The 17,540-nt window shown below is 32.0% G+C and overlaps 1 protein-coding gene across 4 annotated transcripts in view; it reads right to left on the reverse strand.

Annotated features, from left to right (window-relative positions):
• The window catches only part of XRCC4 (X-ray repair cross complementing 4), a 209,842-nt gene that overhangs the window by 70,202 nt on the left and 122,100 nt on the right, over positions 1 to 17,540 (reverse strand). For all 4 annotated transcript variants that reach the window (XM_016123199.2, XM_016123189.2, XM_016123206.2 and 1 more), the window contains one exon: positions 5,223 to 5,370. In XM_016123199.2, coding sequence (XP_015978685.2) covers positions 5,223 to 5,370 — 148 coding nt within the window. The remainder of the gene's footprint in view (positions 1 to 5,222; positions 5,371 to 17,540) is intronic.

Genomic DNA, 17,540 nt, shown 5'->3' on the forward strand with positions numbered 1-17,540 from the left:
AACTGTAAACTCAAAATTTTCTGTTCAATCTTTTGTTTACCCCTAAATATAAAAAATTTTGTAACACATTCATTCTCAGTTACTCTTTTCTAAGTAAACATAGCTAAAAATGAATACAGTAGAATGTTTGTTCACATACAAAATTCTTTAAATACTCAGAATTTTGAAAACTCCTGATAATGGTCATTTAAGAGTTACTTCTATTGAATGTCCTTAGAGCATACATTTAGGACAATATTTCATTTCATCCTAATATTTCATTTACTTTTAACACATAGTACAGGTTTATAAGCAGGCAATACCTTCTTTAGTACAATAAAGCAAAAGGAAGCACCATGTAGTCAAATAGCTTCATAAACAGTAGTGACTGGTTAATGCTAAGAGTTTAATTTGGTAAGATAACAGTAATAATAATATAATAATAATTAAACTGTTTTTATGGCTAAATTCGTTGAGTTGAAATACTCATCCATGTTAAGATAGTCTCTTATTCTCTTTTATGAATACTGGAGAATATATTATTGATTAATCCACTGAATAATTATTTAAAATCACTCACTAGCTGTGTGACCATGGATAAGGTACCTAAACTCCATGAATCTTTGTACAATAAAGTTTTTGACATTATTTAACAGAGCTGGGTCAATTATTTCCATAGTAAATAGCTTCTACTTAAGATGGTATCATTATTTTTTAGAGTAAATTTAGGGACTTAGAACATTAAATTTTTGGGGGGTTACAAATATTTTTAAGACATTTGGAGTGATACATTCTTTTGAAATTACAAAACACACTGGACTATTTAATTTTAAAAACTGTGACCATTACAAATACACCTTTTAGCTTCCTATTTTTCAAAAATATTTTCTTAATTTTCTTATATGGCTAAACAACAATTATTTTAATATTAGGATGGAATTTTACTGTATAAATCAGATTGTCACAGATAGGGCTTAACTTCACTTCTCCATCATTAATATGACATGAAAAATGTACTTTAACAGTATTTTAGAGAATATGGTAAACATTTCCATGGTAGTTTTCAGACACATTTTCTGGGGAAAACTATTTTGTATTCTCACTATTTAGTATTTTTATTGGTATAAATAACTTTACAACTAAGTTTTCTGTTATATTTGATATTATAGTTTGCCCAGAAATTTTGAAAATTTACAAATTGATTTAATTCTTTAAGCTGAAAAATAATGTAATTTTTATCAAATGCAGCTAAATTACAATTACTACTTCATAACGCCATCTAATTAACTCAGAAGGAACTTGGCTATTATACTTTTTAACCATAAACACAAATTAAATGACTTTCAAATATTGACATTCTGGTGAGATGGAATTGAAGATTGCATCAATTAGTTCCAAGCATATCTCTCTAACATTGATAAAAGTGGGTCTCTGATTCAAATAAAATGCCCTAAAAGCACTCCAACTGACCTTTGAGAGAAATTTTAAAAATTTGAAACATAATTCTAAATTTTCCAATTTAGAACCTTAAGGCTAATGTATTTCCCTCACTCTGTTCTTTCAATCGCAAAATTATCTGTGTACATCTCTGTCTCTCAATAGATTATAAGCTCCATAAGACAGTGGACCAAATACAGGCTTTAAAATAAAACAGCGATGCCACTTTAGAAAAATAACTATCTTTCTAGCCTTGGTTGCTTTTCACCTGCAAGAAGGGGAAATTAATACCTCCCTTGTAGGGTTTGTATGAAATTTAAATGAGAGATCTCATATAAATGATTTATCATAAACCTTATTTATCTTTGTAGCTCTTTTCTATCTATTACTAAGCCAAGAGAAGTCAAAGAAAAAAAAAATATAGACGATGCCCAGTGGGAATATCTGAAGGAACTAGAAGGCATAGAATTTCTTGAAGAAAAGGCTAGGGAAATGTGAAGTTTAGAGTTAGAGGTTAATATCTTTTCACCCCTAAGCAGCAAGCTACCCATATCTGTTATTTGTTTGGAAGGCTACAGCTAGAGTGTGTTAACCTAACTGTTGTACATGTTGTTGATAAGCTATCAGAGTAAAAAGGTGCTTAGGAACGTATGAAATAGGTAGTAGTTTGAATTTAAAAACATAAAATATGATTTTAATCATCAGTACTTGAGCCTAAAGGTCCACAATGAAAATAATTACCAAGCAATTCAAAAAGCTAATATGGTTTAAAGTAGTGAAAATATACTAAATAAATATTGGCATGATCATCTAAACATGGCACAGGAACACAATATTAATTGCACATATGTTGGTAGAAATAAACACATTGCCTATACTAAAAAGCCTAAATCAAATATTTAGTCTTTGATTCAGATCTCAACTTTAATCTCTGTACCATGCATATCAAAAACCGGTTTAAGCAATATATGTATTCAGAAAATTTTGGCAACCTCAAAATCTCATAGTTAGTTCTTACATAGAGCACAAAGAACTAAGATTGAGCTCTCCAGTATAAAACCAATATATTTCGTTCTTCCCCCAAACCCTGAAATCTTTAGCACACAAAACAATTAGTCCAAAAGTTCCACGAGGACGGGGGCTATGTCTACTTCCTACTCTCCTGAATCCTCAGCATCCAATACTATGCCTGGCACATAACTAATACTCATTACTCGTTTGCTTACAATCTGGCTGAATGAGGTACAGTTTTCTGAATATTTCATACTGTTTGTAAGTTTATTTTTCCCATATTAATCTATATGAATAGTTCACTTACTCTAATGTTTGCAAATTGAAAACATTATTTAAGAGATCATACAATACCTTCAATTCTACGAAGCCAGAGGATTATGAGCTAATGAATAAATTTACATGATAAACACAAACTAGTAGAGTTTAGCACGCACTGGGTTTTCACACATATTGGCTGAAGACATAAGGGGCCCACCATAGTATACAGATGGCATTTTCAAGTACTAGTAGATCAGGCCAATTGTGGAGAAAACAGAAACCCAACAGTGTTAACTCTGTTAACTCTACAATTCTTTTTTTGTTCTTTATAGTGAGCTTATGTCAAAGATTTAACAAGATTTAAACTCATTAACAAGGGGATCAACAGAAAGACAAAGTTGGCTCAAAAGACATGAGATATATGTTGATACACACAGTGGGAAAAAAAATGCTGTAGTAAGACTACAGAGATAGATACCAAACTAGATAATACCCTACAAGGCAAGAAAACCATATGTTTTAGAGTTATCTTTTCTACCCAAGAGAAATTCTGCAACTTATCAATCTTCTGTGAATTTATACCTAATTTTAGAGGGACTGGGTCCTGATCAATAAGTACTAAGTCAAAGTTACTTCCCCTGGAGCAAGTGTAAAAAAAAGTATAAAGCCAAACAGCAAATATTTCAGGTATTATAGGCCATTTGGTCTCCGTCATGACTATTCAATTCTGCTGTTGTAGCATGAAAGTAGCTAAAGGCAGTTAAGTAATAAATGAACATTCCTATGTTCCCATAAAACTTTATGTAAAGTAAGTAGATTCGACCCACAGGACATAATTTGCCAACTCCTCTGACCTAGAATGGCAGATGATGCTTAGGTGACCCAGTCAGACAAGTCCTCAATCCTCTAAGCACAACTTTGAAGAGACCTACAGTAATCTTTTTGCTTATCTACAAGTTTTAACTTTTTGAACAGTACCCAGGTCTTCAAACAATAAATCCTATGCTTTCCTCCCACTCTCAGAAGAGAGCTTACTTTGCTGTTTCTCTGAGACTCTTTTAGTTTTTGGACTTCAGTTAAAAAAAAAAAAAAAGCATGAAAGAGAGAACATTAAAACAAAACTACTAAGAAAAGTGTTTCTCAATATTTTTGCCTTTGGCTTGTTGGTTTGGGAAAATATTCAGTGAACCACCAACCCCTTTCCCACTGCCTTGAGGAATCCTCATCAGGACCAATGGGAAGCTTTATGCTGAGGAGAAACCTACAATTTTTATTTTTACGCAAGAAACTCTGAAACTCTCTCCTGTCAGGTTTCTTGAAGGCATGTATTATATGTGCCTGTCTTGACAACCTCATTGCCTATAATAGAATTCTAAAACTTTTTGTTCTCAGCACTCCTTTAAAGTTTTTGAGGACCCCAAGCACTTTTGTTTACATGGACTATATCTGTTATATTCAAAATTAAAAATGGGAAAATTTAAAAATCTTTATTAATTCATTTAAAAATAAAAATAAACCCAGTATATAACATGAATAATGTATTCTTCTTGTGAAATCATTATATTTCCCAAAGAAAATCTTGCGAGGGCAATGTTTTATACTTTTGCAAATCTGTTTGATGGCTGGCTTGAATAAAAAGTTAGATTGTCATTAGCTTTTGCATCCAATCACATATGACACGATATTTTAATCGAAATATATGAAGAAAATCTGGCCTCACACAGTGATAGAATTGAATAAAGGCTAACCTGTGAATCACCAAAAAGCTTTGGGAACCCCCAGGGATCCTCATTCCACACTTTGAAACCAATGGTCTGGAATATCTCTGTCATATGGCTACTGTTCAGTAATTATTTGCCAAATTAATAAAAAGTTTCAAGAAAAAGAAATAAATTCTCAGGCGTACAAATATACCCAAATATACAAATGATTTGCACAGTTGTTTTTGATTTAACTGGTACTATTCCTTATGAATGCTGATTGTTTTGCTGCAATGAAATGTTTATTATCCCAACTTCTCAACTTGTTACAACTACACTGGATGCAGATCAAAGAGAGGGTAGTCTGAACTAAAAAGTGAACTGTAAAAGTAAAGTATGTAAGTCTAAAATATAATAGAAATAAATAGATAACTAGAAAAAGACATTTCACATGAAAAAAAGCCCAAGCATAACCAAATCAAGTGCTTATTTTGAATGCTATATGGGTCTCTTTAAAGCAGTAAATTAGATTGAAATATTTTACTGAACACAAGTTGGATTCTAATATTTTTAGTATCCTACATGCCATTCTTAACTTGTAAAAACCACAAGAAAAAAAATTTACTTATAGTTTTAGCACTTGTTTTAAATATTAATAGGAACTAACTGAATATTGGGGAAAATATATAGATTTAAACATCTTACAATTACCAAAATCATATTTGTTCTTTAAAAATAGGCTTAAATTCAGAAATAAAAAAAAAATTAAGATTATATATTAGATTTTTCTAATGTCATCTCACTATTTGGCAAAGCATAAAATAAATAACTTACTTTTCCTTTTCTTGGAGCTTATGTTCCTGGGAAGCCATTTTAGGTTCTGTCCCAAGATTTTTTTGCATCCGCTGCCTCCTCTTTCTAGTTGGTGCTATATCAGTGACATCAGGACTTGAAATAATGGAATCATCTCTTCTTAAAGTATCTAAAATAAAATGACATAAAAATATGATCCAACAAAATTATGCATATAATTTGTGAGTAAAGTATCAACTTGCTGCTTTAGTACTGGTATAGAGTGACAATTAAAACATCAAAACTATTTTTAAAAATTAATGCAGATTTGGTGAAGTGAGTCATTTAGAAAGTGTAATACTCTGATACTAATATAAAACATAAAGTACATTGTACACATGGAATAATTTGACCAAAATGGTCTTTGCCTACTTTGGGCCGCAATCTTCCCAAATGCTTTCCAGGTACAGTTGATCTCTCCATGCTAGAACTAGATAGAAGTGCCTTAGAGGTGCCTCTAAAAGGTATTTGGAGGGAAAAATATTGCTAAAGGAATAATATAAATTAAATTGATTCTAAACAGTAGTTATTAGCAGGAATGAGAATTTCTGCTAGTGATTCAGAGATCATTTCAGACTTTTTGGCCAACTGTGAGGAATGAGCACAAGCAAAATGTAGGAGAAGGCTAACAGATATCTTTAATGTGGCAAAACCATTAAATTACCCCTAAAAGTGTTTGACACACTTGAAACAGAAGCAACAATAGAAACATGCTTGATTTGCATTCCTTTATTCCCTTATAAACAACTTTGTTCCAAAGAGAATTAGGGGAGTTCAGAATTCTTTCATCCAATACACAGTATATTCTGCTATAATACATATCTTTACAAAATAAAAGAGCACCTTTACAATATCAATATAATTTGGACTGTGGATGTCCTGCTGGTTCATATGATTTTCTCCTAGCATGCTAATGGTTTAAAGTGATCGGGGACAAGCTTTCATCTCAATTAAAGAGAAAGCCTTAGCAATGAATAAAGGCCTAAAAAATGGAGATGAGTGGCTAAAAATTCTGTATAAGTCTCTATTCCTTTAGCAAAACTAGAGGCTACTTTAGTGGAGCCAAGAACCCTACCCTTTTCAAAAGTTAAGATCTCTCCTAAAGCTGCAATTATAGCTGAACAAACTGCGGTGACATTTCTTCCTGTATCTTGAACCAGATATTTAATTTTGATGGAACTATTGGAATAAAAAACATTCAATAACTCCCATCTCCTCCGTTTAAGAGGGATTGTGATGCAAAGGGTTAACTGACTGTGATGCTGGGCACAAATGTTGCTAGAGTTAATGGAGTTAATGTTTTTATTAGGATTGTAACTAGAGAACTAACCACCACCTAAAGCTGAATAGATTTTGTGTGGTCTGCTAAAATCTTAACTTATTTCCCATAAGCTCTATTATTTTTTGCGTGCAATTCTGCAGAATGAGTGGTTTTTCAGGCACACATATATCACATTCTAGAAAAAAAGAAACAAAAAAACCACTGTACTTTGAGTTCTCACTCTGCAGTTCATGGTTCTCTGAGTGACCTGTGATAACCTGAGTACTGTTGAGCATTTTCTTGAAACTCTTCCTTTGATTTTGTTTCTTAAAATCAATACCATTCAATGCCATGTTTAAGAACAAATGTGCTGGACACAATGCTATGGGTTTTATGTCTATTATCTTATTAATCTTTAAACTTGTGAAGTACTTACTATCACTTTCTTCATTTTACTTATGAAGAAACCAACGCTTGAGGAAACAAAGTTACTTAAATAACTTACCCAGATCATACAGTCCTTGCTTTTATATTTTATCATATAACAATTTAAAGACGTTTCTCCCAAGTGGGTAAATTATTCCTTGATCAAATATTAATTGAATTCCCATAAAAGCATATTTTACTTTCCAAAACTGGTTAACTTATTAGGACATACAGGTCCTACTATACTTCATGTACATTATTTTATTATCTCCTAAAAATGTACTGGGAATAGAGAAGGGTGAATAAAAAAGGGTGTTTCTCTGAGCACATTCACACTGAATGACTTATTAAGTTATGAGGTGACTAAGGAAGATAATTCTGATTTCCTGATTTCTTACCCAGTCTGCTCTCACCTAAGGTTTGTTTACTAAATCACATTAGCAATCAACAAAACACAGGCTTGTCTATGAACAAAACTAGCAAAAGTGTCACAGTTAGAGGATGTTTCAATTGTAGATAGATTTTAAAAATGAAGAAATATTGCATTTAGTGATATGTTGGACATCTGGGAAAAGAACATTAAGTTAAATTAAAATGTACAGTAATGTTTAAAATTACAGGTACCAAAAGTTCTGCCATTCATTTCAAAACTCCATATAATGGCTTATACACTGGTACCCAAAAGTATGTTTTATAGTGTTATAGTTATTCGTTATGACATCTAAAATTTACTTTAAAAATCAATGCATTTAAATGTATATGTTAGTCAGAGAGAGCTATAACCCAGGTACTGCTAACGTCTACTCAAGAATACACAGAGCAGGAGAGGTTTTTTGAACTCTACTAAAAAATTCCACACTCTTGAAAAGGTTACTAGAGGCACTTTTTTGACCTGTATCTCAACCAATAACTGATGATTTACTAATTAACATACTGAATGACAAAAATGTGCATATCTCTTGGGAAACACAAGTCAGGAAAACAAGCATGATGAATATTGCATATGGATTCTAGTGAGTGAAATTAGAGGCATTTGAGATATATAAATTGGCTAAAATATTTTAGAGATTCTCTCCACCATTTTATAAACAGGGTATAAGAATCTATTGAGGTCTGTTTACTCTTAGGGATGATGCCCTGTGCTAAACCTTTAAGTAATTCTACATCCAGTTGTGAACACTTGATAACTGTGGTTGCCTGATGCCAGAAATAATCATCATTCCTGCTGCAGGAATCTTTATATTTTCCCAAATGAATATTTTGTGTGAGGGAGTGAATGGGACAGCTGGAATTTCTTCAAGCTTACAGGCCACATTTAAGAATTATTTTGTGCTTACTTGTTATTAGTAAATATTTAGTTGATAATTATCTATTTGTATGGGAAAACTTAACCTGATAATTTATTATTATTATTTTCACATTTCAAATTTCTTGATGTCTACCATTGTTTACAACAAAGAACCAAGAGTTGTGTATAACCAAGTGTTTCAGGTCAGTTCACTGTACTATTTTTATTCCTTTCTCTTGACAATTCCAGTGTAGCCACTGCCATGAGGAAAAAGGGCTCACATACATGTAAAAAAAAACTGTATTGTAATATAGCCTCTTAGTTTATATATTTATTTAAAATAAAAGTTCGATTAGCCATTTATTTAACCTTTAATAAAAGGGAAAATGTTCCATCCTATCTTTTCTATCCCACCCCTACAATGCCAGAAACCAAGAAAGAGAGGTGCTACTCTAATAGCTGGTATCTAAGTTTTAGATTGCTCATTTCAAGCAGTCCTCAAAATTTCAACCTATCCTACCTGTATCCTCTATTTGTGCTTGGTCTTCTCATTCCATTTGGTTTCAATGTTGTGTATTTTATTTCTAATATGACTTTGGATCCCTTGAACAATGATTCTGGGGATCCAAAAAAGCAAATCTGTTTTATATACAACAGAATGGATCTGGCCTGTATCTACAGAAAGTCAAATATTGGATTTCCAAAACATCTATATTATTAACAATCATACATATTTTTAAGGGCAACAATTAAAGCTTTCACTTTCAAGTTTTGTATCCCATTTTTAAGGGGGAAAAATCAATTCATATTAAATTTACTAGGTTATATATACTCATTTTCATTATGAGGAAGCGCCTGAATAGAGTTGGAAAAGGACATGTTCAAAAGGTAATGAGAAGGAGTGTGGCCTTGTCGGAACAGTGTTCATGAGAGAGAAAGATGCAGGAAATGACTGGATAAGTATGGGCAGCAGGGAAAGAAGGAAAGGAAAAAGGAGACAGAGATATGCTAAATAAATCTGCAAACTTTTAAACCCAGGCAGGAAAGTATAAATTTGATCTTGATTGAGGAATTTTGTTCTGAGAGTCCATCTTCAGAATTCTCAGTTTTTAATTTTATCATTAGTCTCTGTCATGACAACGTACCTTTCACCATTTCCAGGAATTTTTTTTAAAAGAAAAAAAAAAAGGAAAAAAACTATTGCCAATTAACTTACTACAGCTGAAATACTTATTGGCAGAGCTGTGGAATAAATTTCAAGTTCTCATTAGGTTCACTGAATCTAGAAAATGGGGAATCTTTACACAAGCCATGTTATTGTGAAAGGTGGCTCCACAGAAGGCCACACTTCTTCTCGTCTGACAGAAGAACTACAGGAGCTTGGCAGCAGTAGTTCAGACATGACAGGGGCAGAAATGTTGGCTTCCTGGGTACTTTTAATGTCTAAAGGAAATGAAACTGTTGGCTAAACTGCCAGAAATCTGCGTAAATCCCATGAGTTAAACTATGTGGTAAACTTAAGTCTCTAACCATTTAAACCCTTAAATCTAGTATTTAAAAAAAAACATTTTTCAGGTTTATAGTTTGTTTTATCAGGGACTCATTATTATTATCCTTTTCTATGGGTTTTGTTTCCTCTTCATATGACATATAGCTTCACACACAGATACTATAAAACTCCAATGGAGAGTGCCACCCTTCACCCCCTCACCACCTCAAACATACAGACCCTTCACCCCCTCACCACCTCAAACATATTTCCAGCCCCTGCCCAAAATAAAATATTAATGTCCTGAGGCATGTTACTGATGGCAATGGCTCCTTAGCTCTTAGATTAAATTATTGATTAAAAGAAGCTCTGACCTTCAGGTCCCTTGACCATGAAGAAATATGTACTGTTTGCGATAAGCCATGTCCAAACAAAAAAAACTTTCAGCAGTCCCCATGGTCCATAAAGAAATAAATCCTAAGATCCTAGCCCTGAATTCAAATCCTTCTATGATGTGACCCTCACCTGCCTCTCTGCCCACACTTCCCACAAATCTTCTACCATAGTACGTAAACTACTCCAAGGGCTCCAGGGTTCCTACAAATTCCTGTCCGTTCCTTACATTCCCTATCTAAAAGTCCTCTAATCCTCTGCTGGCTCGATTATGTGCTCCCTTCCAGCACAGCCCATTGAAGTCATCCTGAGTAGTTCCAATCCTCAGTAATCTCTTCTTTCTCTATGGGGCTTACAGTTTGACCCACACATTTTGTACATACTATCTTTTACTGTTATTCTCTTTTTATGTATAGTTCCCATTTTTTCCGATTATAAACACCCTATAGCTAGAAGCCATGCCTTATACTTTGCTACATGCCTAACGTATTGCCCAATAGTGTTGCATATTATTTCTTATTTTCAAATGTGTCTTAATTTTTAAATCAAAATTTATTTTATTTGAAACTCTAGATGAGGTATGTAGAAAAGTTGAATCAGAAAACTGGGCTTGGGTCTCTAACTCTGCCATTTACCTTGGACAATATTACGGAATCTCTTAAGTTCCTCAAGTAAGAACTGCATGTTAATCACGATTTTTGACATGATTAAATGAGATAAAATAAATTGTTTTATAAGTCATGTCAGAAGTATTGATATCAGTATTAAAGTATTATTAATATAATGTATATGTGCTTACAAAAGATCAAATTGAGATTCATTTAAATGAATCTGAAAAACTTTCAGGCTTTCTTCTATAACTTCTTAGAGATAAAAAAAATAATAATAAAGTAAGATAAACTCATAGCTTTCCAAATTCACAACAAACCAGTTGTCAAAGAACTATCATCTCTTATGACTATAGAGTAGCCAACCTGCTATGGCTGCTTTTTTCTATTTTATTCATTTCATAAATATTTATTAAATGTTTACAATCAATAAATCATTGTTTTATTTTATAAGATATAAAATATTGAGAGGAAGAAACAAAATTCAAACCTTAAGTAGGCAAATGTAAGTAAATCTGGAACTTCATAAAACATATTCTTTCTTTCACCAGGGCAAACAACCAACCAATGACTTGGACTCTCTTGTCTCTGTAGTTTGTCTTACTGACGGGCATAAAGATAAGCAAAAAAGAAGCTGAGATAATGTTGGTCACACCATACTTCAATAAGTAGTATCTTAAAGTGACCTATCTTAAGGCAGTAAATTTCTAATCTAACCAAACAAACAAACATTATTTCCCCCCACCATTCATCAAATAGCCGCTTTTCAAATCTATAATCAGTTGCTACCCAGTTTTCACAATCTAATCTAAACAACTGATGACCATCTTACACAAAAGGTCAATAGTCTAACCTATTAATCAGTAATCACCAAACAAAACAATAATTAACATTGCACTAACAATTAAACATGTGTGTGCGTGTGTGCGCATGAGCATATGCGTGCTTATACATGTCGCTACACTTTTCTAAAAGTCAGGATCCTCTTTTAGCCAGCACAGCTGAAAGTCAGACTTAATGACAAATATCCACTGACACTGGGGTAACCTAAGAGGTCACCATTGGAAATCCAATACTCTCAATGTTAGAGGGTGGGTGGGCCACCAGAGATAAAGTACAGACTCCAGAGGTATTCACAGCATTAACAAAAAGAAAAGAAAAAATAAAGTTGAATATATTGAATATTGTTCAAACCTATAAAGCAATCTTATTTTTTAATTAAAAAAATTTATGTCAAATGAACTAGTTCTTATATCTTAAGAATTCATTCATTCCTTCACTTATTCAACATATATTTATTGAGTGTATTCTATGTGTGAAGAAGCACTATCCAGAAGATACCACCATCATGTATTCAAAAAATTGATATCTGAGTAGGGCAGGACCCAACTATTTCCAAGAAAGTTATAAGTAAAACAAACAATTAAAAAGGAACTAATTTGGAAGTTCTGAGGTAGGCACAGCTTTCCAACATCTTACTCTTTCTTCCAAATTAATCTGTGAAGCTTCATTTTTTTTCCCATTATTAAACACTAACTTTATTTCTTACATTGTTTTTCTTCTTGTAGGGACATTTCTTTTGAAAGCATAATTGTCAGTATTAGATGGTGCTGAAATAGATTCCCCAAAAGAGAATATTAAAAGGCTAGCTTACCCTGAGCAAAGTGACAAAAACAAGACTATTTCAAAGTTTATTTAAGGATATTTCAGAGTGATCTCAAATAGCATATCTAAATTGAAACTATACAATCACCTTTTTAAATAGTCCTTTATATGGCCCCACAACATCCTCAGTGATTTCATCACTCTTGTAATAATGTATTGAATATTTATAAGGTCCATGAGGGCAGGGATGAGTTTGTCCTATATCCGCTGTTACCATAAGACAAACTGGTATAATCTCTAACATAGTATTTCCTCAATAAATATGAACTGATTGATTGCTATAAATTCTTAAATACTAACAGAGTGAAAAATAACTTCTTAAAAATTATTCTGAATCTATGTAAAATACTACACTATTGATCAGCTAGGCCTGCTTCTGCCAGTCTAGTTAACATTAAGCAAATAAAAAATATAAGTAGAGAAGAGCAGTTTATGAAAGTACATTATAGCCTTCAATATATATCATTTTGCAGTTAAAAATAACAAACATTGGAAAGCAGTTTAAATGGTTCATAAGTATTCGGAAAACAAATCTACAATTTTTCAGTTTTCACTAGCTTTATAAAGGGGCCTGCCTCTGCCTGTGTCCTACGTCATGAAATGTTTGAAGCCGGCACAAAGCTTTCATTGTTGTACATGAGTCTGGTATGGTCTTCTGTCAACTTAAAGACTCTTTTTTAGCATTCTCTTCATAGAGATTTAAAGGTTTTGAAATTTTCATTCTTTTTCATTTTGGTTAACTTTTAATAAAACCTACACTTTTTATAGCACTTAGGATTTCATTGAACTAGTCTAAATTTAAAAATTGAACAAAAATAAATGAAAAATAAAACTTTTTTAAAGAAATGATATAGGGAATCTTTCAGTTTTTTTTAAAAAAATAATGTATTAACAGCATATTATTTGCAGTGACTCTAGGTTAACTAGTTAAAACTAGGACTAGTTTAACTAGCATGTCAAAATCAGAATAAGACAAAAGTAGCAAAAATGAAATGGTGTATACAGTGAACTGGGTATATAAGAATCATTAAGCTAGGTCACAAACCCTTCCCTATGTGATATAACTTAACCACTCTGTATTGTTTCTATGAAGAAGCAAATACAAGGCTAAACTTCAGAGGCTCTTCCCCTTAAAAACTATGTAATAACTTTCAAAAAGGAGATGCCCTGGTTTGCAGTGCTAGGCACTTCGTCCTAACTCGCTTTCTAACCAAATGTGACAGAGGCAATACTTTTAAATTCTTTGTCAGATGATAAAATAACTAAAATAATGTTTACTGAGGTAATGCAATGCATCAGAAGGATCCTAAACCTGATTCTGTTATTCACTGTCTCAATGACTATGGGCAAATTATGTAACAATTCTGCAAAGGTTTTCATTTTAATCTATAAAATTAGGTGTGGAGAGTTAGATCAAATAGTTTTAAAAATGCCCTGATTCTATAATTTATTATGCTTTGTAAAAATGATTATCTTACCTGAATTTGGTAAAAACAAAAACCAAAAACAAAAAACTAAATGCACTTTCAGACCATTTTGAAGCACTTTTAAGTTAGTAATGAGTTAAATATCTTGCCCAAATGAGAAAGTTTTTGTTTTGAAATTTCATTTCCACACATTGGCATGCTTTTTTCCATATTACACTGTTTCATACTGTTTATAAATTTTTTCTTTTTCAATAAAAACCTATTAAAGTTTTTTTTTAAACAAATTACTTGTATTCTTTTGTCTTAATACTCAAAAACAGACAAATAAGCAAAGTTATTTTAAACAATGATTTGACAGATAATAACATTTAGGAAGTTTATTAGTTTTCTATGAATATACTCTTTACATTATTAGACCTCATATTTATGAAGCTTGCTAATCACTGTTAGCAATGTGTTAACATCTCATTTTCAGCATGCTGTCATAGCAATGTGCAGTCTCAAGACAAAACCTTCATAATGCCACTATCCCCAGAACTTGCCAAGAGTCAAACTGGGAATCATTCTTAATGCCTTGAATCTAATTCTCTATACCCAGTCTTTCTATATCCTCTTGTCTAGATTATTGTTATAGCTTAAAATGTCCAAAGCAGTTACAATTCACTCCCTACAAAACATCTAAAAAAATTTTTCTAAAACGGCAAATCTGATCAAGTCATGTCCTTTTCCACTGCCTTGAAGACAAAGGTAAAGCTCCCTAATGCACATCAATATCTCTTTCTTTTCCTGTTACAACTTACAGCCTTACTGAATTTTGTGTGATGTACCATTCTCTCTTCTTAGATTTCACATGTGATCTTCCTTGAGAAATAGTGTTCTATTACCTACAACTCAACTTGCTAACTCTCATCTATTCTAGATATATATCTCAGTAAAGATATCACCCTGTCAGGAAGCCTTAGAAGTCTTGGTTAGATGCCCTTTCTCTGTGCCCCCATAGCACCATTTACCACTCCTATTACTGCAGTGTGGAAGAGGAGTTATGGGCACCAACTAAGAAAAATGAAGTAGGGAAAAACTATTTGGGGTTCTCCTAGGGAGTAGTAGATACTATGGGGTTGAATCTTGTTGTAAAGTCAGTGCATATAGCAATCACAATTAACCAAAACTACCCTTTAAAATTCCTTAAGTTGCCCATTAACTATAGTAATATGTAGTGTATATAACTTTATATGATAACATTCATGCATTATATCTAATGAATACCATACTACATAGTTTCATGGAGAAACTGTATTCAGAAATAAAATTACTCAAGCTTTTCAATAGTCTAAACATATCATCAATATAGAAAGATTTAACTTGCCAGCTCTTCCAGTTTAATGTCATCATCTTAATCTTCTGTGAAAGATGTATCAGTTCCTCTGATGTTTCCTTAATCAGATTTCTATAAAGTTTCCAGTTAATTTTTCACTGTTTTCTTTCCTGAATGAAGATCTCATTGCCTTACTTGCTTGGCTATCTAAATAGCGATTACTTTTTTTTTTCCTTTGTCACTAGCACCAATTCTTGAAGTTACTTATACTTGTTCATAAGTTTTTTCCCATTGGTATTAACTTGTCAGGCTTGATTCCATCTAATACTTGTGGACTTGTTAAGTGGAATAACAAGTAATCAGCAGAACGATTTAAAAATGTAATTTTCTCCTCCCTTCGTAAAATTTATATTTACCTAGAAAATATAGTTAAATCAATTAAAATTAAATATATATGATGCCACTACACTATAATTCATAAATTACTAGACAGTCCAAATTTCAATCTCTCAAGGCAATTTAAACATGAAATGGGAAGTGAGACATCATAGCATAGTAGACCTCACAAATTTACTTTCTGAAATTCATTAAATAAGCTTTTGCACAGACACATTTACCATCACATTTAATCATCAGTTAAAATGTACAAATTGTTACTATGCAAGACTAGTAATTTTTAGGCATTACAATTCTGCATAAATTTTTTTTAAAAGATAAGACTACCAATATAAGAAACATCTCTTCAGTGAAATCAATGCTGTAAGTATCCCCACACTTTCGATATTTATAATTATTCCAAAAAAACCTGACATTTAGAAAAATGGTCCATTATGTTGTCCGGTACATTGTAAGCGCTCGAAGTATTATTAAATGGAAACAGCATTAAGGAAAATGCTGAAGATTTTATAAATAAATTAGAATCTTAAAGACAGCAAACCTTTTGTAGTTAAATATAAAATTAAGCAAAAATAACATAAACATTAACTTTCAAAATAAAAAGCCTGTAATATTCATTATAAAGAAAATAGTGAATTCAAATCCTAATAAATTAGAGTTGGCATATAAAATGCCCTTCTGAAGAATATTACCTTGTACAAAAGAGTATATTATTTGTAAATAATGGTTACCAGATATCTTAGGCAAGAAACACAATTATACAAGGGAAGTTATCATAACACAGCTGAGAAAGCACAAAAGCAGAAAAAAAAGTCTGTATTTGTGTTAATGGTCATGTTAGATCTATATCTATATTCATACATACACTGTATGAAAATCAATTTTATATAAAATATTAATGATTATAAACGTTCTAAAATGGGAGAAGTGTTATGCCTAACTAAGTACACAGATGGGAAAAAATAACAAAAAAACATATAACAAATAACTTGATAGAGAAAATACAGAAACATAAGAGTGAAAGAAATAAAGAACCCTCAAGAATGAGTATTCAACAGACAATAACACTTTTCTCATGGGTCTTATGATTGTTGTGAATAACTTTGCAAAATAGTTTAAACACATTATCTAAATAATTGCCATGGGATTTATTTTTACCAATTTTAATTACTGAGGAAAGGTAAATTTGATGAGTTCATCAATTGAGTAAAAGCTGATGTTATTTTTGTAGAGTGGAATCAGCACAAAAGCTTTCCTTAACCTTCTGGTTTAGGTACTGATTCAACAGAAATATAAAAAGAATACCTACATTCTTTTGGATATCATCTTTGATGCTAACTCTAATAATTTAGCAAAAGTATTTATAGTGTCATGTAAGAATGATTTCAAGGATGAGTACAAATTTAGCAGAAATAAGGCATGAAAAGGGAAATGTTTCGATTTCCATCCTGATTTATCAGGACTGATCAGAGTCAAATAATTAGTTACAAGTAGCCAAACTAAGTTGGTGTTAATACAGAGAAGCTTTCTCAGAATCAACATAGTCTTAAGTTGCAAATTCCCAAGTTTTTTTGTTTTATACTCATTGTTTGTTTTTGTATGTAGAATATACAAAAGAGTCCACCATAAAAGAACCCATAAATGAACTAGGAAACAACTCTATTTTAAAATTCTGAAGGTCTTAAACATAAGAAGTTGAATCTTCTAAACTTGTTTAAAGACTATGCGCCCAATTTTCTTACTAAAACCTAGTAACAAACGAAGAACTGGTGTTTTTTACAACATATTTTGAAAAAGACATTAACTGAAGAGAGTCCTATGCAGCAATGTAGCATTAATATAAAAGATTATCAGGAACCATAATTTCCTTAGGTGGTAGATTTTTTATCATTTCTTATAACCACCAAAACTAGCCTTCAAAGTAGTAGATCTCATCAGGCAATGCATTTTATGATAATCCTTGTCACTTATAAACTGTTGAACCCCAGCCCTTACCTGTTAATGATTCTGATTCAACAGGTCATGGGTTGTC

This window comes from Rousettus aegyptiacus, unplaced genomic scaffold (genome assembly GCF_014176215.1).
Source record: "Rousettus aegyptiacus isolate mRouAeg1 unplaced genomic scaffold, mRouAeg1.p scaffold_m13_p_8, whole genome shotgun sequence".
NCBI classification, from domain to species: Eukaryota; Metazoa; Chordata; class Mammalia; order Chiroptera; family Pteropodidae; genus Rousettus; species Rousettus aegyptiacus.